Here is a 23,799-nt window from a genome sequence, read left to right as displayed (position 1 = left end):
CCTGCCTGCCTCATCACCTCAGGGCACCTTGTCAGATTGGCTTTGAGCAGCAGTCGCCCTTCCTGCTCCCAGTGTCCTGGAAGGGAATTTCTGCAGGAGAAGGAAGACATCTGCACGTCTCACCCTGTGCCGCTTCCCAAATTGGGATCTCACCAAAGCTCCTGCTGAATGAACTCCTGCTGTCAGACAGGGGGAATTAAGGATGATAAATGGAGCTAATCACATTATTAAAGAGTGGAAGCCACCAAGCTCATTGTTGTTTTCCAGCAGGAGGACGTTCAGCTGATTTTGGTTTTCCAGAACGCTGGCGCTTGTTCTTTTTGGGCACCAGCATTAATCTCCTGGGCACTGGTCTGGGATACAAATGAGTTCACTTTTGTAAGGTCCAGGGGAGAATTTCTTTCTTTTTTTTTCTTTTTTTTTTTTTCATTGTTTTCTTTTATTTTCCTTTCAACACAACAGCACGTCAGGCTCTGGCACAGCAATATCCTGCAGAATTCCCAGTGCCAAGAATGTTAAGTTGCTTGGAGAAGAAAGGCTCCTGAACAGTCTGGTGTAAACAAAAGGCAGGGAAGGCTGGAGCCCATCCTAAATAAAGTTCTTTATTACGGGTGAGCTTTTCAGATTTTTGGCACCAGGCAACGCTCTGGCTTTGTGTTGGTAATTTAAAACCGCCATATCGTGTAGTCCAATTTTATTAAATTTGATTAAATATTTGCAGCTCAAATAACAGAGCCCATCACAATACAGCTCTGATTACCAGGGCTGGAATCCAACCAGCACCGTTGCTGGGGAGAGGGTGGCTTAGGGGGTGGTGGGAAGGCAGATGGAATTATCATTTCTCCCGGTCTGCTGAACTGGGAGCATGTCCTGCAGGTTGAGAAATTTTTGGGAAGAATCAATATTCCCCATCCCTGAAAGTGTTTCAGGCCAGGTTGGACAGGGCTTGGAGCTCCCTGGAATAGAGGAAGGTGTCCCTGCCCATGGCAGGGGGTTGGAACAAGGTGAGCTTTAAGGTCCCTCCCAGCCCAAACCATTCCATGATTCCATCAAATTTGCCATTCTCTGCATTTTAGCAACACTCAGTGTCTTTACTCTTATTTCAAGCACCCTGATAGTCACAGGTTATGGGAGAGGGAGGATGTGCATGAACGATCTCTTCAGAGTGCTTGAAAGCCTTCAGCAGGGGGAACAGTCAGCTCCTGCAACATGTTCCTGATGCCTTCTGTGCCCTGAAATCCAGCTCTCTCTGATTTGTTTTCCTAAATCATGCTCCAGTTTCTTGTTTGTTTGGTTTCAGCGTGAAATTGTTTTCCTGGTGCAGTTACTAATTGCTTGAATCCTGTTCTTAGCCTGGCTGGGGGATTAATTTCACTCTGTTCCCTCTCTCCAAACACTTTGGGGCTTTTTTTTCCCACTGAACTAAGATCGGTTTGGTTGGTGCTGCTCCTGCGTTTGCTGTTAAATACCTGGATTAGCACAAGGATTTTTATTTCTCCTTTTTGGGGAATTTACTTTGTTCTGTGTAGGATTTAGTGTTAGAGTTTTATTGACAGCTTTTGAGATGGGAAATTCCCTAAGTGACCTTCTCTGCTCCTAGATCAAGGTAGGTGTCTCCCAAATTTACTGACATTCGTTATGTGCCACACCAGGATCCTCTAAGGAAAATCTCTGGAAAATCCTTACTGAGTGATTTTAGACTTTGGGTTGGGACAGCCTGTTTTGATAACCCCAAGAGCTGTTTGTCAACACCTTTCTTGGAGCTGCTGAAGTGGGTTTCAGCAGAGCTTTTCAGTTTTGCATTTCCAAGGAATCCTGTCCTCATTTTCCCCCCAGGAACAAGGTTGTTGATGGCATTCCCTGTTTTCTGAAATTCGAGCAGTGGATGGATTAGAACATGCTTTTACTTAGGCAGCTGACACCACCACCATCATGAAGATTTAAAGGGAATTATTTCACTTCTTAACATGCTTTTCCTCTTGGACTTGATGATCTTAGAGGGCTTTTCCAACCTAAATGATTCTGTGACTCCACGATTCTTTTTCCATGCAAAAGAGAGGAGCCTGAGAGAGGAAAGCATCCAGCATCCCATGATGTTGTTGGTATTTCAGAAAACTGGAGTTGTTTGGGTATTATTTGCAGCTAAGCAGATGAAATTGGTGTGAACTTGTTGCATTTAGAAAGAAATAAAAGGGAAAATGAAAGAATTTGTCAACAATTATAATGCTGCATTTGTCGAGGAAAGTGTAATGACCCTCTGAGCTGGTTCTGATCATTGGAGTGTTTGGAGTGGTTTGTTTTAGGACAAAAGGTTGTTTGGAGGAAAATAGACTAGTCAGAAACACTGGTGTAATGTGGGAGTATAATCCAGAGGAAATCTCAGAGCTCTGTGTGGCATGGAGTGTCACTCCAGTTCAAGAGCATCTCTGCCTTCCCACCCACGTTGTCCTTCCAGCCAGCATGGTTGGAAGACTGGCTTCCCACAGACCCACGCACTGAGAGGAGGCCCTGACCGCCAGAGAAATCCCTTCTGGAAATACCCTGTCCTGCTCCAAGTGGAGGACATCAGTCTGTCTGATCCAAAAATAGCACTTAGCTTGGATATTGGGGAAGGTTGCTTCACTGAAACAGTGATCAGGCACTGGAACAGGCTGCCTGGGGCAGTGGTGGAATCACCATCCCTGGAAGTGTTCAAGAAACAGGATGTGGCACTGGGGAGACATGGTTTGTGGTGGTGATGGATTGATGGTTGGACTTGGTCATCTCAGAGGTCTTGTCCAGCCTTAATGATTGTGGAATCATGAGGACACTTCTTGTGAGTGGTGCACCAAAGGAGAAGCCTCTTCCAGGAGGAAACAAACAAAATCTTGTGGTTTAGTGTCACCTTTGGGGGATCACAGTCACTCAGGGAATCCACCCTCCTCCTTGGTCCTCCCATCTCCATCTCTGCTTGTCAGGGGCCTGCACTGTTCACAGAATCCCAGGGCTGGGTCGGAGGGAATCTCAAAGCCCATCCTGTTCCACCCCTGCCATGGGCAGGGACACCTTCCACTGTCCCAGGCTGCTCCAAGCCCCATCCAGCCTGGCCCTGGGCACTTCCAGGGATCCAGGGGCAGCCACAGCTTCCCTGGGCACCCTGTGCCAGGCCCTGCCCACCCTCTCAAGGAGCAAATTCCTTCCCAATATCCCATCTAACCCATTCCCTCCTTCAGTTTAAGCTCCCTCTCCTCATGGAGTTTTCTCATGGATGTTAGAAGGGAGACGAGATAATTCTGTTGGCTTTTGCCTGACTAGTAAAGCTTAGTCTGAAACTTAAAAATATTAACAATAAATGAATAAGATCCCTTTCCAGTCCCCACCTGCCAAAATGAAGATGTTCAAGGACTGGGAGCAGGGGTTTCATGCTGCATTGTTTGCTTTTATTCCACAAATGTGGATGGGCAGTGGGAACAGGGCAAACTCTGCCCAGGACTTGGTGGGATTTTGACTTCCACAGACTTAATGTCCAATTAGTTCAGCAACTTAGGGGCTGCAATTCCAGGAAAAAAAACCAATGGGAATGACATAAATGTTGGAAGAATTGGATTACATGGGTCCTGCTGCACTCAATGACGTATAAGAGGGGTAACTTGTGTTGGAGACTGTGAAAACCAAGGAAGCTTTTGGCTTATGTTCTGGTTATTAATTTACTCAGAGGAAAACAAAATATTCTTTGTATAAATCCTTATTATAGGCCAAATTAAGTATGTCAGTGCTTAAGAAATCCCACTGGCTTTGTGGGAGCTGACTCAGATTTGGGCATGGGCTTCATTTGTTTGCTGGAGGGGAATTTTGATAATTTCACAGCATTTGTTTTAAATATTTCACCTTGAGATGTAGAGGAACAGTAATTTTTAAACTTAGGTTTGGTAGCTTAATCTCCAGTTTTTAAGTTTACTTCAGTTAGCAAAGCTTTGTTTGGGCATACTGCCTGGCAGGGTGAATTTGGGAAGATTTCTAGTGGAATTGGTGTTCTTGAGACAGCATTGAACCTGCATTGACTGTCAGGTATTGATGCTTCTGTGTTGTTTAAATTCCTGTTTTATACTTGTGAAAGACAGCTCTCTTCAGCTTAAAAACATCTTTATTATATCATAGTTTTAAAACATCTGAACAAGCCTAAATTCTTTTAGTATATAATAGGTTTTATGTAAATTCTGTGAGTTTGAGGCTGTGCTGTGCTGCTTGTGCTGAATTTTAATTCATCTACTTTGGGCTCTGGAGCACCCAGTTAAATCCGCGTAGGGATTACGCTCTCTGAGGTCCTGATGCCATGTTAGATTTGGGATTATATCTGAGGGATAAACAACAAAATCAGAGCAGGGTTTTAAATAGACCTTTGGTGTTTTGAAACTCGATTCCCCAGCAGAAGGGGAAAACATAGAGTGATTTTGCCTTAAAATAGTTTAATCTGTCAAATTCCAATACGTTGCTTTGGCAATCACTTACGCTGGAGGTATTTTCTCTTTTAAGGCTGGCATTTTCTGTTTGTTCACCTCTTTGTTATATGGAAAGAGGTCTTTATTGTGGCTTTAAATATAGGGTGTGTTGGGTAATCTGTGACCCCAAATCTTTTGTTTTCCTGCCCATTTTTAAGGTGTTTCAAACCCATTCCTTCTCTGTATCTGAAAGCCACCTAATTAATTTTGTGTTCCCAACAGAAACCGTTCCTCATCTGGACACCAGGAATAAAATTTGGGCTGAAATACAGTTTTTATTGCTGTGTTCTCCTTTGTCAGAGGACAGATCCTTCCAACAGATATGGCATAGGCTTAGATTTCCTTGATTTAAAATGGATGTATCAGCATCCAGATGTGACACTTTCCCCTTCCACAGAATCCCAGAGTGGTTTTGTTGGAAGGGACCTTAAAGATCATCTCCTTCCAGCCATGGGTGTGGCATCCAGGCAGCTATTAATGCTCAGAAATTGGGACAAATTAAAGCTGGGAATGTAAGGATGTGGGATGAGGTATGTACCCAAACACTGCTTTTAAAGTCATGTCAACTTCTGTTTTGAAGAGAACTCGGAGAAGTTGCTGTTTGGAGTCTGAGCTTGTGTTTGAAATGGTCCAGTATTTAATATTGCCCTGGGAGCAGATCTGCATTCAGTCCCCTGCCATTCTATATGCAAATTCTCTCTCTCTAGAATAATTCCCCCTTTGCTAATGCACTTCATTCAGCATTTGAAGCATCATCTTGAGGAAGCACTTTTTTTTTAGTGCTCCCTTTATCTCTTGGTGGCATTTTTCTGTCCAAAACATTCACTAAAAAGCTCTTTCCTTTCTTTTTTTTTCCTTCCTCCCAAAAATTCCATCAAAGCACTGTGTTGATGGCTTAACTTCAAGCATTTGATCTTGAATTCATCAGCCTTCTGATTTTTCAAGCCCTGCAATTAACATTGACAGGCTTGATCTTTGACGTGACCTGGTGGTCAAGGGAAATACAGCTGCAGCCAGACTGGGTTAATTCAAATCAGTTTGTAAACCCTATTTTAATTCTTCTAAAGAAATGTAGATGGCTGGCCCTGAAGTGTGTTTGTTGGTAATGGAGTGAGCACAGGATTTGCTGGTTCAAAGGGATTGAGCAGCGGAGTTGTTGAGGAAGGGAAAGGATGGAGCCAGTTCACTCAGCTGTGTCAGGAGCCCTCAAACCCCACAGCAGGTATTTCACTCAGGGCTCAGATCAAAAAGCTCCCAGAGGAAATCATCTTGCAGGAGGAGTTTTGAATTAAAGCTCCACGACCCTCATGGAGACTCGATAACACGTGCACTGTCACCGGCTGTCCTGGGTGCTGTCCCCAGGGGCACTGGGGCTTCCCAGGAGCTCTGCCTTGGCTTTTTGGGATCTCAGGATTTGGGTTTTGGAGGGAGTCTCTCGAAAGCGTGGTGCACACAAGGCTGTGCTCACAGGAAATGTATCCACACCTGCCCTGGGCAGTCTGGAACTTCCCAGGTGTGCTGTTAGATAGGGTTGAACTGTGGGGCTGTGATGATGGAACCCCAAGTTGCTTCCCAAGCAAACCAACCTCCTCCTCCCTGGCATTGGCTTTCCCTGGCCATGCTCTCATGCCCTTTCCCTTGAATTGACACTGGCTCCAGCTGACACAGGGAGCCAGCAGGGAGACAGTCACTTGGTTTGCTTGTGGGGTTTGATTTTGGTCTTTTCTTTCCCCTGCCCTGCTGTCCCTCCCTCAGCCAGCTCACCCTGGGGTCGGATGGCTATGAGGGTGTGGAGCTGCCTGTTCCAGCAGCACACCAGAGATAACCAACAGCAGCGAATCAGCTGGCTCAGCCATTCCTCTGCTGCTTCCCTGGCTCCCATCAGCTGGGTTTGCTGCTGGGTTGGGAGCACGTTGGGCAGAGGTGGGAAACTGCTAATCCTGGCAGATTAGTAAACTAGACTAATCCTAAATCTGTGTCTTTGTTCAGAGAAGACTTTGCAAGATGATTATTACATTTTTAATTCCAATGCCTGTCATCATTGTTGAATCCAGAGATTGCATGGGCTGGGACCTGTTTGTTATATTAAAAATCTCTGTTCCAAATATTTGTTAGCAAATGATTTAATTTAATTTAGCTTCCTGCGAGTGCTTGAATGCAGCCAATTCAACTCAGCTCAACTCAAATCCACACAACTCAACACAGCTCAACACAACTCAAGACAACATAACTCAACATAACTCAACGCAACTCAGCTCAACTCAACTCCGCACAACTCAACTCAATGCAACTCAACACAACTCAACTGCAGGCTGAGTAAAACACTCCTGACCCTGTTTCCTTTTCCTGGCCAGCCTCTGAACCCAACCTGAAGCTGCGCTCCAGACTAAAGCAGAAGGTGGCAGAGAGGAGGAGCAGCCCCCTCCTGCGCAGGAAGGACGGGCCTGTGGTGACGGCGCTCAAGAAGCGCCCGCTGGATGTCACAGGTACTGCGGGTAAGCGGTAATTCCTCCATTCTTCACCCCTTCTCCTTTCCAAAAATACATTCCTGTCTCCTCCGTGTGCTTCAGCAGTGCTGGAACCAAGCTGAGGGCACTGGAATTGTCCAGCCTGGGGGAGGCTGAGGTCAGGCCTCATCCCCATCCACAGCTCCCATCTCTGCTCCATGTGATCAGGGACACACCCAACATCAGTTAGGATGGAGAACAGGAAAAGGTTCTTGACCCAGGGGTTTTATACATGCAGCTGTGTTAAACTTCTTTCTTGACTACTCAATTGACAGTTTCTTGTTGAAAAGTCCTGTCCTTCCAGGACCAAAGTTTGCAAGTGGGATCAGAGTAAAGAACATGATGAGATTTCCATAAAGTTAATTCCTAGCACCATCTAGGGATGTCTCTGTGTAAGTACCACGCAGTGACAGCTTTGCCAGGATTGTCTCGCTCTGAGGCACACAATCATCACTCCATCAAGTTCAAAGTGAGCTCCCTTTGGACAGCGGGGTGGCTTTTGGAGACCCTGGGGTGCCTCAGCACTCCCCTGTGTCAGAGCCTCTCTGTTTGCAGAGTGGAAGGAAGATTTTAAGAGCTAAAAGTTGTGGAATCATGAAATACCCTTGGAAGTTGGAGAACTTAATTGGAAGGATAATCCAGTCCAATCCTAGGCCTGCACAGGACACCCCAAAAATCCCAGCCTGTGCCTGAGGTGTTTTCCAAACACTGCGTGAGTTCTGGCAGCCTTTCAGACCTGGAAATCCAATTTCCTTCACTCACACAGTGCTATATGGCACATGGCTCCTGGGATAAATCAGCCTCTGCTGGCTGACCATTTTTCCCTACAATGACTTCAGAAATGGCAATGGAAGCTCCCATTTCTCACTGGCATGGACATGGTTCAAGAAGCCAGCCTGGAGCCTGTTAGAAAAGTACCTGAGTTGTTCTGATAAGAGGGGACTTTTAAACGGAAAATAAGTTTTAAAAATAGTCCCATTTTGGAGAACAGAAATTATATTTAATCCCTGAAGAATGCAGCGGGTTCTAATGGGACACCTTCCACTTGACCAGGTTGCTCCAACCTGTCTTTGAGCACTTTCAGGGATCCAGGGTCAACCACAGCTTCTCTGGGCACCCTGTGCCAGGGCCTCCCCACCCTCACAGGGAACAATTCCTTCCTACAATTCCCTTTAAGCCTGCCCTGTGGCAGTAGGAAGCCATTCCTGTCCCTCCAGGCCCTTGTAAAAATTAGCTTTTATTCCTCCTGGAGCGATGAGGAGCCTAATGCAGCCTGTGCCACTGCAGCTGCTGGGAGATTTTCCTGCTGCACAGGCTTGGGGACGAGGAAAGCTCAAAAGGAAAGGTCTGAATGTTATTAACCTTCCCATATAAAAGGAGGAACACTGGCAGCTGTGCCATACAACACAACACAGCATACAACACAAGAGAGACCTTCTGAGAGAGGTCTGATGAAAGGAGGTGTCCTTAGGGTTAGAGGGAAAGAGGGTGAGAGAGGCACTTCCAGAAAAATGAAGCAGGACAACTCTGATGTCCTCCAGTCTGACCTCTTCAAACCTTCCATGCCTTTCATTATCTTTCAAACATATTTCAAGTTATTAATACACTCTAAGAGAAATCCTTATGGGGAGAAGACTTAAATATGCTGCATAGGTACTTGGATAAACCATTTGAAAGTGTTTGTTGGTATTTCAAGAGCCCTGGGAAGATTTAGGGGGAAGAAGGGGAGGAGGAGGTGGAGGGCTGCTTTTGTCCAAAACAAAACTTGAAGGGTTGTTATCTGTCTAAATACCGTCACAGAGATGGTTTCTGATGTTACAAGTTGGTTTTGGATGTGTTTTCCAGACTCTGCATGCAACAGTGCTCCTGGATCTGGTCCCAGCTCTCCGAACAACAGCTCCAACAACATCAGCACTGAGAACGGAATCGCAGGATCAGTCACGAGTATCCAAGCAGAGGTACAGAGCCCTCCTCTCCTCTGGTTTTTAACACCCACCATCTCTGGGAGAGTTTTAGGACTAAGCCACACAAAAGGAAAACCCCGACTTGTGACTTGGAGCAGACTTGGAATTGCCTCTCAGCCTGAGCTGATGGGATGCCTTATCTGTTTATTAAATCTGGTTTGAACCAGCTCACAGGCAGCTTGTGGTAGCTTGCAGTGGTTTTGTAGTGAGGAGAAAGTAAAAATAAAGGGATTCAGCAAGGTCAAATACAAGTATTTTAATGTTTGGGGAATTTATTCCTGTATATAGGGTGGATTTATTGTGTGCAGTGGGCTGGTCTAAATAACCATAACTGGATTACAGGGAATAGATTTAAACTTTTCCTCCACAACTGGGGATCTGAAAGCTTGGTGCCATGTGCTAGTTTATAATCCCATAAACTTTCACCATCACTTGAGGCATCGCTAGATGCCCAGGGCAGGGTGTTGGTCTGGGTGAGGTGGGGTTGGATTGAGCACAGCAGCTCCTGTGTTCAGTAACCCTGGAGCCAAGCTTCTCCAAGGGGTCTGGGCCATGTAAGCTGGCTCCCACTATAAGCCATGCCTGTAGAAAACCAGTGTGGTTGTCTGATGTTACTGGTGCATTTCTTTTTATCCAGCTTCCCATTAGCTCCCCATGAATAGAGTCTGTCTTAACACCAGGGCTCCAAAAACAGGCTGGGGCTTGTTCTCCACAAATATTCCTTTAGAATTGAAAAGGCCTTCTGATGGTGGAAATGTCAATCCTTATTGCTTTCTAGTTTTGTACAGATTTGCACTTTATTTTTATTTCTAATGTGGTGTAACAGTATTTAATATGGAGAACATGCCTCCTTCTCCACTTTCTTCCCTGCCAAACGATCCAGCATTCATTCCAGCCACTCTAGTCCATAGTAAACTGTACAGATTTAGGTAATTAGTGTGAAGATTAAGAGGGTGGGAGGTGGAGGCTTCACTTGCCCCAGGAGAATGAGCATTGAGCTCTGGTTTTGCTGATCCAGGAGCTGTCAGTCTTGTCTGTCCTTAGCAAACTGCAGATTCCCTGCAACTGCAAAGTTGCTGCTCATAGGAAAACTGGTGGATTTGACAGTTTTTTTGTGACATAAGCAGAGCAGGCAGCTTCCCAAGAGTCCTTGTAAGGGATTGGAATCAGTTGGTCTTTAAGTTCCCTTCCAGCCCAAATCACTCCTGCAGGTGAATATGAAGCTGGAGCATCCTCTTCATCCATTTAATTTTTAACTTAATAATTAGAACTGATCATCTGGGACTGGATCACCAACACCTAATCAAATGGACACTGACCACAAGAAAAAGTCTTTCCATCAACAGCTTGTAGTGCAGCAATTTTGTGACTTAGACTGAGGTGTGAGCAGCACAAATGATTTGTAAAAAAAACCTGTCCTGCCCAAGCCTTTCCCTTCCCCAAAGAAAAATAACTCTTCATTTTATTCCAGTATTCATGTCATGTGACCCCAGCTGATCCATTGGCCTGTATTTGGGAAAAATGAAGTGGAGTTTGGTGTCTTTTAAAATCTTCTTCTTCAGCAGGAGTTGTATGACCTGGGAGCTCAAGTCTTGGAGATTCCTTTAATACCAGTGGACCAGGATTTCCCACCTTCCCACCACTAAATGTTTGGAAATATTTGAGTGTTTCTGAAAAGATATTGTGTTTCATTCTTAGCTTCATGCTTTATTTTAAATGACAAGTTTATCTCACTGCTTCTTAGTTTGCTGCATCAGCCCTTGAAGCAGGTGTGCTGGAGGATGGTGCCTAAGTTCATCATTTGAGTGCCTTCAGTGGGGAAAGACTGCAGCCCTGCCTCCTTTAAAACAGACACTTTCTGTTTTGAAATACTGTTTTTAAAGTCTTTTCCCTCTCTGAAAGGCACACAGCATTCGCTGCCATTGCAGTTGGTACAGGGCTGTAAAAGCTCCTTGAGTACAGCTGCAGATTGTGCATTCAGAAGGGGCTGTGTGCAATCCAGGCCCATTTATGCACAGCCCAGAGATGGGAGCTGTGTGTTAAAGTGATGATAATGCTGCGAAATCCCATATGCTGGGAGCATCCAGCCTCTGTGTTCTCCTCTCCTCTGTTTTCTATATCAAATCCCCAGGAGAGGCTTTGAGGCACAACTCCAGAGTATTGATTGTTCAAAGGGAAAATGGATGTAGTTCTGTTTCACTTATGATATCAGTAAAATATTTCATTCCTCTGCTGAAAATAAGTATCTTATTTTCAATGGCACACTGACATTATGTAATTTAAATTAAAGCAAAATTGCCAGGAGTGCTCAGAAATCACTTGGAAGGAGAATTGTGTGGGTACAAATAATCACATGGAGAGTCACTTTAGATTAGAGAGAAAAATGAAGTTTTTTTACAATGAATCTGTTAAAAAATGGTACAGGCTGCCCAGAGAAGCTGCAGCTGCCTCATCCCTGGCAGTGTCCACAGTTAGGCTGGATTTTAGGTTTGGAGCACCCTGGGATAGTGGAAGGTGTCCCTGCCCATGGCAGGGGTGGAACAACCTGGCCTTGAACAATTCCAGGGATGGAACAGCCACGACTTAGATACAGACTGCCCCATAACAGAATATTGAGTTAAACAAAATCCCCTTGTTCACAGCAGCACCTGAGTTTAACAGACTTCTGTAGAAGTCTTCTTGAAGTCTAAATTCTATTTACGTTGGAAAATCACCCACAGGGACCTCAGGGTGATCAGAACACTGGTTTCCTAACAGAAAAATCAGGCACTTTATTGTAATTTTTATAATGGGTTTTCTAGTGTGTATTTCAAACCAGTCTTGTTTAGAAATTAAATGTATTTTTGCTAAAGTGTTCTTGCTTCAAATGCCTGCAAGATAACTGAGAAAATCTTGCATTTCACCCTGAAAATCAGGAAATAGCTCCATAAATGCAACCTTGAGGCTTTTGGATGAGAGTTTGAAGTCTGATTTATGCTAACATATGCTAGTAAATAACATAAATTGTCTGTTATTTGCTAAAGAGAAAAACACCAATTGTAAAGCTTTTTTTTTCCTAAGATAATCTGTTTTACCTTTAAAACGGAAAATGATTGAGAAGGACAAGTACCAAGGGAACAGCATGAAGCTGTTCCAAGGGAGGTTTAGGTTGGATATCAGGGAAAGGTTCCTCCCCCAGAGGGTGTTGGCACTGTCCAGGCTCCCGAGGGAATGGGCATGACCTGAGGCTGCCAGAGCTCCAGGAGAGCTTGGACAGCGCTGCCAGGGATGCCCAGGGTGGGGTGGTTGGGGTGTCTGTGCAGGGCTGGAGACTACATGTCCCCTCCTGCTGCCTTGTCCCGGTGAGTGCCATGTCCTGGCAGGCTCTGGGATCTCAGCTGTTGTCCCTCTTGTTTCCAGACCAGCCTGGCTCACAGGCTCGTGAACCGCGAGGGCTCCGTGACGCAGCTCCCGCTCTACACCTCGCCCTCCCTGCCCAACATCACGCTAGGACTGCCTGCCACCGGCCCCTCCAGCGTGAGTGGGTCGGGATCACCCCCTGGGATGTCAGTGGGGTTGGGATCAGCCCCTGGGATGGCAGCAGGGTTGGGATCAGCCCCTGGGATGGCAGCAGGGTTGGGATCACCCCCTGGGATGGCAGCAGGGTTGGGATCAGCCCCTGGGATGGCAGCAGGGTTGGGATCACCCCCTGGGATGGCAGCAGGGTTGGGATCAGCCCCTGGGATGGCAGCAGGGTTGGGATCACCCCCTGGGATGTCAGTGGCGTTGGGATCACCCCCTGGGATGTCAGTGGGGTGGGGATCAGCCCCTGGGATGTCAATGGGGTTGGGATCAGCCCCTGGGATGTCAGCAGGGTTGGGATCAGCCCCTGGGATGTCTCTTAACCCCCTGTGCCCCGGTGTGTTTGCAGGCAGGACAAGCACAGCAGGACGCGGAGAGGCTCGCAATCCCAGCCTTACAGCAGCGGATCTCCTTATTCCCTGGCACTCACCTCACTCCCTACCTGAGCACTACAACGTTGGAGAGGGATGGGGGAACTGCACACAACCCTCTCCTGCAGCACATGGTCCTACTGGAACAGCCAACTGCACAAACGCCCCTGGTCACAGGTGAGCGCTCCGGGGGCAGTGCTCGGGCACCTGGAAAAGAGAGGAAGCCAGCAGGGATCTGGTGGGTTGTTGTCAAGGCAGCCTCTAGGTCCTGCATCACCTCTACACCCCGCAGGTGGAACATAAAACCTTTGTTTCTTGATTCATTGATTAGCAGTGATTTTTCCAAAATCGCATCTCCCACTTCATTTTGGTGAGACAAAAATAAATGCTGTTATTCCATCAGGACAGCAAAAGTTGGTTGGCAGAAGTTAAAAACTCTATTTGTTGTTCTTACCAGTTGAGATCAAAGTGAGGGCAAAAATGTGTCTCAACGATTCCTGTTTTCCATGGATGATTTCTATTCCATGAAAGTACGAAAGGCACGCACTTAGAAAATGACAGGTTAAAACACTTCCTTTCCATCATTAATATAAATAGCAAAGCCATGGCAAAATCAGCTGCCTCCCAACAGATTGTATTTGTTTGTGTGCATTCCCTTTCCAGGATGTTAATTGCCGTGAGTCACTCCCGGTGCTGGGTTTTCAGAATGAACTACCTGTGGGAAGGCCTGTAGCTATAAATACGCTGGATCCAAAGCAATAATTCCCACTGGGATGTGTTCCTGGTTTCCTGTGTGTGGTGCTGGGACAAAGAATGTTCTGCCTCAGTTACTGACGTGTTGGTTTTCCTTCCCTTCCTTCCATTTCTAATGGAAGTTCTTGGGAGGTGTCAGCCCCTGCAGCATTGCATCTCGTGGCTGGTTGTGCATCCAAACCCCAGGAATATCCAGGCCTGGGATAAGCTTGGGAGCACGTAGATATGGGGAGGCTGATGCAGAGAAGCGTGGTGTTTGTTTCCTTCAGTTTCCTGCACACTGTGTTTGCTTTCCAAGAAAATTCCTTCTACTCCACCTGCTCCGTGTGGTGCTTTCCAAGCGAGTACAATGTGTTGCAACCCAACGCTCAGGAGAAAGAGTCAGGACAGAGAAACAAGGAGAAACACACGTTCCAGAGGCAGCAGCTGAGAGGCAGCGAGCTCACACATGGTCCCCAAGGCCTTGAGTGCACCGTCTGCCAACTGCAGCTAATATTTGGAAACTCCTTGGTAACAAAGAGGAGTTTATTAGGATTCTGCTGGGGAGCCTTGAGCTCTGGAGATAGTCCCCTAACTGCTGCAGGATTATCCAGCTGTGATGGCTCTCTCTGTGCTGGAAGGTAGACATGGCCAGTTTGGGAAGCTAGACTAGAATTCCTTAGCTGTGCCATTCCTCTTGGGAATGGTTACTCCAGGTAGTGTCCTTCATGTTGTGATACATGTCCTGATGTTCCTTCTTCCTGATGGAACATACTCAGGGCTTGGAGCACCCTGGGATAGTGGAAGGTGTCCCTGCCCATGGCAGGGGGTGTGATGAGATCAATTTTAAGGTTCCTCCCAAGCTGAGCCATTCCAGGATTCTGTGAACATGGTGTCTCCTGGAAAGCTTTCCCAGGAGCTCCTTGGCCATTGCCTTGGGAGGAAGGTAGTCTTCCAAAATATCCTGTGCACACTCTGCTGTCTGATTTGAACTTCTGGGAGGAGGAGCTGTGCCCTCAGGGAGCACAGCACATCTTTCCCAATGATCAGTGTATTCATACGCAGACCTGTGCGTGTACACACCGACATCTGCAGAGACATGCATTTATAAAATCAAATACCCTTTCACATGATCCCTTTCAGAAAAGGCAGAGAGTGGGAGAAACTTTGTAAGTCTTCTGGGAAAAGTGGCTCTCACATGAGTCAGCTCCTTCCACATAGGGCAGTTCTGTGAATCGGTGGGAAAGGAGGTCACATCCTGGGACGCAAATGCCAAGGTGTTTCTAATCCTCAGCATCCACTGGCTGCAGACTTCTGGGCAGCTTCTTCCCCTCCTGAACCAAAGCCTGAGGGGAGCAGAGGGCTTCTTGCCCAGGAGTGACTGCAGTCCTAGCCCTGCTGGGGAGGCAGCTGGTTCCTGCAGCTTGAATTGAGTCTGGGATCAGTCCCTAAACCATAGCAAGCTGTGAGGTTTAAACTTCTCCAGACCACTGTGGTCTCATGGAGCGCCGGCGGGGTCAGTAAGGTGTCACCGCTTTCAAGAAATGAGATGTTTCCAGAGGGTCTCTGAGTCACCAAGCAGACACAGAACTCAAACCAAGGAAAGCATTGCTCCGTGCAGTGATGATTAATTTATCTGCTCTCCCTCAAGGCAGCTCCAGCTGTAGGTGGCGAGGTGGCTGGGTTTGACATGGTATCACTGTCACCATCAGCGTTACTCAACAGCCGTTTTCTCCCTTCCTTTCTTCTTCCTTTTGTTTCTCCTCTGCTGTTTTTTCCTCCATATTATCTTCAGACTGGTATCTTTCAGGACTGCCCCTGCACGCACAGCCCCTGGTGGGTGGAGAGAGGGTCTCCCCTTCGATCCACAAGCTGCGGCAGCACCGCCCGCTCGGGCGCACCCAGTCTGCTCCCCTGCCCCAGAACGCCCAGGCCCTCCAGCAGCTGGTGATCCAGCAGCAGCACCAGCAATTCCTGGAGAAACACAAACAGCAATTCCAGCAGCAGCAGCTGCACATCAACAAGGTAAGCATAAAGCTTTCCATGCCTTTTTTCCTCCACAGCAGCTTCAAGCACGTGATTTTGGGGTCTCTAGTGCAGGTTGTGGGCTCTACCTCCAGCATCCCATGGCCTCATCCTCAGACTATATTTGTGAGGGAAGTAACTCAGATTTACTGTAACATTTGCTGAAAGTGTGAGAGACTTAGGGGTGCTTACCTGGAGAAGAGAAAGCTCCAGGGAGAGCTCAGAACCCCTTTCCAGTGGCTAAAGGGGCTCCAGGAGAGACAGGATACAGGGAATGGCTTCCCACTGATTAGGTGGGATATTGAGAAGGAATTCCTCCCTGGGAGGGTGGGCAGGCCCTGGCACAGGGTGCCCAGAGCAGCTGTGGCTGTTCCTGAATTCCTGGAAGTGTCCAAGGCCAGGTTGGACATTGGGGCTTGGAGCAGCCTGGGATAGTGGGAGGTGTCCCTGCCCATGGCAGGGGATGGAACTGCATCATCTCTTAAGATCCCACCCAAACCATTCTGGGATTTGTACTGTTTTGAGGCTTTCTAAGCAGTCCTCCTAAAGAGTTCCAATGGAAGCTTTCCTTAGGACACCAGTAATTCCAGCAGCAGATCAGGGCTCAGGACCAGCCCGTGGCAGGCTGGTTCAGAGTGCTGTTCCATTTCTGAAGAAGGTTTCTCCGAATATTTCCCACCGTTCCAGTCCCGCGAGAAAACAACTCCTGTGAGACAACTACCGAGGGCTGGATCAAAGAGTGAAGGAAGCCACAAACCCCCCCTGCCACACCACACCATCCCCAAACCCTTGTTTATGGGCCAGGGCTGAGGCAGGATGATTACACAAGTCACTGACGTCAATGCTGTCCTCCTGGAGCGCTGCCACCACGGGTGCCAGCCCTGGCCCCGGCTCAGCCCCACACACGGGGGCCTGGGGAGCTGCTGCTCCACAGGGATCCCATTTCCTCACCTCCAAACACTCCTCGGGACCAGGGCCCGGGGTGCGGGGCAGCGAGTTGGGGTTCTTTGTTTGGGGAAGTGTGGGTTTTTTGCGTGAAGGTTTTTAAAGCTTTTCCAAGCTTTTAAAGCCTTGGCTGTGACGTGTCCCCTGAGCTCATTCAGACTTTCTCCTGGACCTCCCAGGAGCTGGAGAGCCACTGGAGCACTCTGAATTCCAGCTTTGTCCATTGCCTGTCCGCAGCAAAATCAGTCAGAGAGGGTTTAATTAAACTGATTTCCCTGTGTTTGATTTATAGGAGTCACGAGTTAAAATCACTTTGGTGCTAGCGCTGCGTGCGTGTGGCAGATTTATCCCGTGGGACAGCATCCAAGTGCTGACATGGGAAAAGACTTTTCCCAGATGTGGGGATATTTTAGGACCCTGGTGTTTGTAAGGAGAGTTAAAGGCAGGACTAAAAATAAAATAAAAGATTATTTAATTATTAACAGGACCAATAGCACCGCCTGTTAATTTTTTTATTTGCGGATTTCCCGTAACTAGTACTCCTGAAATATTTTATATATTTTTATACTCATAAATCAGACTTAATTCCATGTGATTTTTCCAAACTTTGATATTTTGGCCCTAAACGTTCCCTGTTAGGTGTCTGCAGCAGATGAAATTTTTTAGGGAACTGCAGCCAAAACAAGTCTTGCTGTTTCCAGGAAGGCAACTAAGGAAAAATGTGTAGTTTTGCATAAAAATAATAAGAATAATCATGGGAGTAGCTGTGACTGCCCCTGGATCCCTGGAAGTGTCCCAGGCCAGGTTGGACCGGGCTTGGAGCAACCTGTGATAGTGGAAGGTGTCCCTGCTCATGGCAGAATGGGATGAGCTTTAAGATTTCTTCCAACCCAAACCATTCTCTGATTCATATTGAGCTGATATCCCACCACCAGCCTGTGCTCCTATTTCCCACCTTTATTGCATGTTTAATGTTCAAAATGGAAGTGCCAGGGGAGATTTAGGTTGGAAAAGATCAGATAAACTTTTTGCACTGAAGGGATGGCCAGGCTCCGGCACAGGCTGCTCAGGCAGTGGGGGAATCACCATCCCTGGAAGTGTTCAGACAGCCTGTGGATGTGGCACTTGGGGACAGGGTTTGGGGTGGCTTTGGTAGTGCTGGGGAAACAGTTGGACTGGGTCTGAGAGGGCTTTTCCAACCTTAAGGATTCTGTAATATCAGAAGAAATTTTGTTTCAAGCCCCATCCAGCCTTGCAGGTGGGTTGTTCCCTCTCCTCCAGGCACAGAAGCTCCAGAGTCTTCTGGTCCTTCCAGCAGTAGGACTGAGGCTGCCTCAGAGAGTTGTTTTTTCCCTGCAGTCCCATCACTTTGGGTGGGAGGGAAACCAGATCAAGAGATTTCTGTAGGCTTTGGCTGCTGCAGAAGGCTCTGCCAGTTCCCTGCATGGCTGGTGTCCAAGTTGGCCTCTCCCCATCATCCCTTATCATCTCTTGTTTCTCCTTAGTCTATGAAAGTTAAAAATCAAAACCCAAAGGGAATGTGGGAAGAGCCACATCAAGTCAAATGAGTTCAGCCTTTATCATCCTTTTTTTTTCCTGTTTTTTCCTCATTTTCATCAAAGCTGTGTCTCCAGCTGTCCAGAGTTGTTCTGTTTCTTCCTTGAGTTCATCCTTCACCTCCAGAGGGAGGAAAGGGAGGGCTGTGCTGGCTTCTGCACATCATGGCATGGTCAGGGCTGAGCTGACATCCTCCCTTGCTTCCTGGCTCCTCTCTTTCTCTGGTTTTCCTCCTGTGCCACCCCCCCAATGGGGATCAGGGTCCCATCCAGCCCAAACCATTCTCAGATTCCATGCTTTTTCTGCTGGGGACTCCTCATGGATCTCTGATGTGTAAATAGATGTCTTTAACCTGTTGGTAGGACTTTCAGGGTCTTCAGGTCCCAGGAACTTGCCACTGTGGCGAAAGGTGTCCTGGAGAGGATGGTATGGACAGATGGACATGGTGATGCTCAGAGGTTGGATTTGATGGTCTTGGAGGTCTTTTCCAGCACGATTTAATGAGTCTGTGATTCTATTTATCACATCTACTAGACAAATCCAATGCCAGCTGAAATGTCACTAGTGAAAAATGCAGCTTTTTTCCCCTCATGGAACGATCCACAGAAAAATGATGAACTCTTTGGTTTCCCCTGTATTTATGACCCGACTTTGCTATGTGGTGTGTTGTTTTTTTTAAAATTTCTGTTCTTTGTATTTCAAAGCTGTGGAGGAGAACTCCTGCCAGCTGCATGGAGCCTTTTAAAAATGCTTGTGACTAGAGAGCTGTAATTTATTCTGGAGCGAAGTCGTTTTCTGCCCGAGGCTGGAGAGGCTGTGCCTTTACCAGAGGTTTATGGTGGCAGTTTGTGACAGCCAGAGGCCATTGGATATGAAAACAGAGTAGTAACCTTGTGGCAGAGGAAGCCAGAGAGCTAATTAAGGGATGGAGGGGTTATTTATGGTGCTCTGAGCTTACTATTTCAGCTATATTTACAGGCATTCTCAATGCTGCCTTTACAGCCAGCCCCTCGCACTTTTGTTCCCTCCAACGAGCACGTGCTCGTAACACTGCACATATGGAAAGGTTTTTAGGGAGTTTGATTGGGCCTGGGATGCAGATACCCGATGTATTATGTGGAATGTGTAGGTAACAAAGTGTCTTCTCTGCAAAATCTTCCTTTAAGAACAGGGTTGCAGTAGCTGAACTGGTGAGAGACCAGGAGATACCCTTTGCCGACAGAATGTCTGAAATGTCCTTGTCCTCCACCACTTGGTCTTCTCAACCTTCACTGTGGTTGTCATTTAATTCTTACATTTTGAAGGAGTAGGAATAATTTAAAACTTCCAGGGAGTTACACTGCCTCTCATTCTCATTAGGTATGACAATGGCACTGTAAGTTATTTTTTCTAGCAACTACCTTGTGCAGTTCAGAAGTTCAAAAGGCATTAAGTTCAAAAGCTTGAGACCTTCGATCCAAGCAGGGGAAAAAAAAAAAAAAACGAGTAGCAGATGGTTTGTGATGATTTAATTATCTTTAAAACAGATAATACTCATCAAGCCTAAGAGGGCTTAAAGAAAATTGGTGGAAGAACTTTTAGCTTAATGTGGTTTGGTTATTCAGTGTATGTTATAAGGAATGAAACTGGGGGGGCAGGGGGAACCTCACAAAAATCCTTGAGGGGTTTTGATCCCTGAATCTTTGCAGGGACCTCCTGAGGTCACTGAGGGCAATGTCTCTCTTCTAGCAGGCTGCCCAAGGATGTCCAAGGATGGAGGCTCCAGAACCTCTCTGAACAACCTGTTCAAGTGTTTTACCACCCTCACAGGAAAAAAAACATGTTTTATTGTGTTCAGAAGGAATTTTATGGGTTTTAATTTGTGCCCATGGCCTCCTGTCCCATCACCTATGAGTGCAACCCATGAAAGTCCCATGGACTTTAGGATACCTGGGTCTTTTAAGTGTTGCCTAAACCTGGTAATTCCTGCACCAAGGGAAGTTTTCCTTGTTCCAGACTTTTCCTCTGGTGTCAGAGTCCTGGGTTTCCTGAAGGATTGTCTTAAAAAGGCATTAATTCTATCTTATGTGCCACCAGGTGCATTGTTCAGGGCTGGCACCAGAATCTCCTCAGCCTTCCTCTTTTCTTTCTTCATGTCCCTTGCCAAATTCAGCTCCATTCCTGCCCCTCTGCCTTGCTTAGGCTATATGGCAGAGCCTTCCTTCCTGCTTTTGAGGGGGGGAAAAAAAGGCTTAATTCCAGTTTGGAGTCACTGTTCTTCAAAGAGCAAGTTACTGACAAATAGTACCTCCTCCTGCACGTGTTCAATAAGCATGTTTTGATTTAGCTTTATTAGATTTCAAATCAATATTGCTTTCCATACCGATGACCTAATGCTCATTAAACCTTGCCCTGACAATTTTCAAAGTGCAGCAGTTTTTTAATAAGCCTGTGAAACAGGGGCAGCCTGAGTTCTTTGAAAGGGAGGAAATAGATTGGTTTTCCTACACTGGAGTTAAAAACAGGTCACATTTGGGGTTTTTTTAATATCCCAAATAAAAATCATAAGCAGTCCGAGACAGAGAACTGTGCATTTTATCTTGCCAAAGAACTTAGAAAAAGTGTGAGTGAATTACAGTGAAAATTAAATTGTTCCTTTTGGTTTAGGAGCTGCTCTCTGAGACATTTACTGTGTCTGGTTAGGGAGGTCAGGTTAGAGCAATGCTGCTCTTGAGATTTGCTCTCAGCTGCTGCATGTCCTGAGTTTCCTCTTAACCAGCTCCGTAACAGTGCAGATTTTCAAGTAATCATTATTTGAGCCTCACAGATGAAATTCAGGGAGTGATTCAATGTGATATTGAGCAAAAAAGCATCAGAAACTCCACTGGAGGGTTTGTGACCCCCGTATTCTTTCAGAATTTAATTGCCAAACATCCCGAGGGTTGCTCTGCAGGATGGTGAATGGAGTAGCATCTGGAGGCGTGCAGGAACAAGAGGCTCTTGTTCCTTCAGAGGGAAGACGAAGTGGAAAATAAGGGGGTGTCGTTACTTGGGACACGGGATTCCGGAGCCCTTAATGCCAAGGTTGCCCTGACCTTTCCCTGAGGTTGTTCCAGGCCTGGATTGTGAGGCAGAACAGCTCGGAGCTGCTCTTTCCCGCAGGCCTGGAGAGCGGGGCGTGCTTTCCCCGTGGTGGGGTGCCGCTCACCGATGGCTCTGGGCTCCTTTCAGATCATCTCCAAGCCCGCGGAGCCGGCGCGGCAGCACGAGAGCCACCCCGAGGAGACGGAGGAGGAGCTGCGGGAGCACCAGGCCCTGCTGGAGGAGCCCTACGGCGACAGGGCCGCGGGCCAGAAGGAGCCCCCGGCGCTGGCCAGCGTGGTGCAGGTCAAGCAGGAGCCCATCGAGAGCGATGAGGAGGAGGCAGAACCGCAGCAGGAGCTGGAGTCCGGGCAGAGGCAGGCGGAGCAGGAGCTGCTCTTCCGCCAGGTCTGGCTCTTGGGTGGTTGTGAGATGGGGATTTGGGCTTAGAAGTCACCTTGTGCCACTCCCAGGGGAAGCTCTGAGGAGAGGCAGCTGCCCAGGGTTGGCTGGGTGAAGGGACCCGATGTAAAATTAGGTGATTCCTTCCCTGGAGTCACCAGGGAGAGAGTTTGTTTACCAGCTGACAAACCCCAGGGAGAAGAGTCTGGATCACTTGCACAAAACACAGTCACTGTTCTTACTGAGACACCTCCATGGCCATGTCTTTGGGAAGATAAAGTGTATCCTAACATTTCTGAGTGCTAGCCATCAGCAGGAGATTGTATTTTGCTTTAATGATATAAAACCAATTTCTCTCCAGAGAAAGACTGCATGTGAGGGAACAGGGGACAAATGGAGGGTGTTCCTGCTTTGGAATTAGAGATCCTGGAGCCTCCAGTCAGGCTCACTTTTGAGGGAAAGCACCTGGGGCTTGTGGATTGCAGGTGGTAAATCCAATAACAAGGCAGCACAGTGTAATGGAGCTGATCTATGTCCTTCAGGAATGTCATTGGGATGTTGCTCAGGAGCTACATTTGCCCAGGAAAGCTGTGGCCACATCATCCCTGGAAGTGTCCAAGGCTAGATTGGATGGGGCTTGGAGCAACGTGGGATAGGGGAAGGTGTCCCTGCCCATGGCAGGGCTCAGCTTTGAGGCCCAAACCGTCCTGGGATTCTCTAGTTCTGTGTTGCTGATGATGGAGCATTATCACTGATACAATTCCTCTGAAAGTGCAGCCTCTCCACCTTAATCCTGAATCCATGGTCACACCTCAGGAGTCTTTAAAATAGTATCTCCTCTGCAACTGTTTTGTCTCAAAGCAGGAGGGAATAAATAGAGGGAATGGGATGGGACAGCGATTCCTTTCTGACCAGGAGCCTGTCCAGCTGATGGTGTGGCTGCACAGAGAACCAGCCCAGTTTAGAGCTCCCTTTCCAGCCTGGGATCCAGTTGAGTGGGACTCCTTCCATGGCCCAGACTGTTTCACTGTTAAATGCCCCAGTGCCATGGGGTGGGTGCACAGGGGGAGGAAGATGAGGGAGTGGTGGGGGAGGATGGAGCTGCCTCTGCCAGCGACCCTGTCAGTGTGCAGCAGGCTCAGGGCTGGGGCTCCACGTGCTGTGCCTGCCTGACTTGGCCCTAGAAATGTCACTTGTTTGGTTTTTCTTGCTCTGTGTGAAGGAGTCCAAGCCTGAGAGCCTTCAAAAACCCTTTTGGGAAGGCTGTTTCAGCAACTGCCTGTTTCTCTTGCCCACAGCAAGCCTTGCTCCTGGAGCAGCAGCGGATTCACCAGCTGAGGAACTACCAGGCGTCGCTGGAGGCCGCTGGCATGCCCGTGTCCTTCGGGGGACACCGACCCCTGTCCCGGGCACAGTCCTCCCCTGCCTCGGCCACCTTCCCCATGTCCGTGCAGGAGCCACCCACTAAGCCAAGGTTCACAACAGGTGAGCTTTTCTGGGGGCTGGGAGGGCTGTGGTGACTGGGTTGTTTTGCACTGAGCTTTTCTGCAAGGATGTGGAAAAGGGGGATTGGCTTTAGGCTGGGAGTAGATGTTAGATGGGATATTGGGAAGGAAATCCTTCCCTGGGAGGGTGATAAGGTTGCCCAGAAGAGCTGTGGCTGCCTGTGAATCCCTGGAAGTGCCCAAGGCCAGATTGGACAGAGCTTGGAGCAGCCTGGGATGGTGGAAGGTGTCCCTGCCTTGCCCATGAGATGAGCCTTAAGGTCTTTTCCAAGCCAAACCATTCCATGGTGATGACTCTGTGATTATCTTCCCTATGACTTTCTTCTTTTCTTTCACTGCAAATCCATAAGCATGGGCTCTGCATCTCATCCCCATTTGGGTAGTCCATAACATCCTGCCTTCCTCAAGGAGTAGACTGAGTCATCCCTGTTGTCCTGCTTGTCCCTTCCCCAGAGCAAAAATACCTTGGAGACAGCAACAGCAGCACAGCCCTGGAGCTGCGTGTTTCCAGGCAGACAGAGCCAGTCCCAGGCTGTGACAGAGCTGATTTAGAGGCGAGACAGGGAGAGCCAGTGCTCCTGAAGGACAGAGTGCCAAATGCAATGCAGGCTCTGTTTCCTCCACCTTCTCCAGTCCCTCCATAACCTCATGCCATCAGTTATCCACTCTGGGCTCCCTGGCAGCCTCCCCTG

At 47.7% G+C, this 23,799-nt stretch overlaps 1 protein-coding gene across 8 annotated transcripts in view; it reads left to right on the top strand.

Moving 5' to 3' along the window:
* The window catches only part of HDAC4 (histone deacetylase 4), a 178,109-nt gene that overhangs the window by 116,244 nt on the left and 38,066 nt on the right, over positions 1–23,799 (top strand). For 5 of the 8 annotated variants that reach the window (XM_058840650.1, XM_058840651.1, XM_058840652.1 and 2 more), the window contains 7 exons: positions 6,833–6,973; positions 8,831–8,943; positions 12,349–12,465; positions 12,860–13,058; positions 15,409–15,638; positions 21,351–21,608; positions 22,901–23,087. In XM_058840650.1, the coding sequence (XP_058696633.1) occupies positions 6,833–6,973; positions 8,831–8,943; positions 12,349–12,465; positions 12,860–13,058; positions 15,409–15,638; positions 21,351–21,608; positions 22,901–23,087 (1,245 nt within the window). The remainder of the gene's footprint in view (positions 1–6,832; positions 6,974–8,830; positions 8,944–12,348; positions 12,466–12,859; positions 13,059–15,408; positions 15,639–21,350; positions 21,609–22,900; positions 23,088–23,799) is intronic. The other 3 variants (XM_058840649.1, XM_058840647.1, XM_058840648.1) reach the window with 3 other exon arrangements.

This window comes from Poecile atricapillus, chromosome 5, assembly GCF_030490865.1.
Source record: "Poecile atricapillus isolate bPoeAtr1 chromosome 5, bPoeAtr1.hap1, whole genome shotgun sequence".
Taxonomy (NCBI): Eukaryota; Metazoa; Chordata; class Aves; order Passeriformes; family Paridae; genus Poecile; species Poecile atricapillus.
This window is presented reverse-complemented; position numbering and strand designations above follow the sequence as displayed.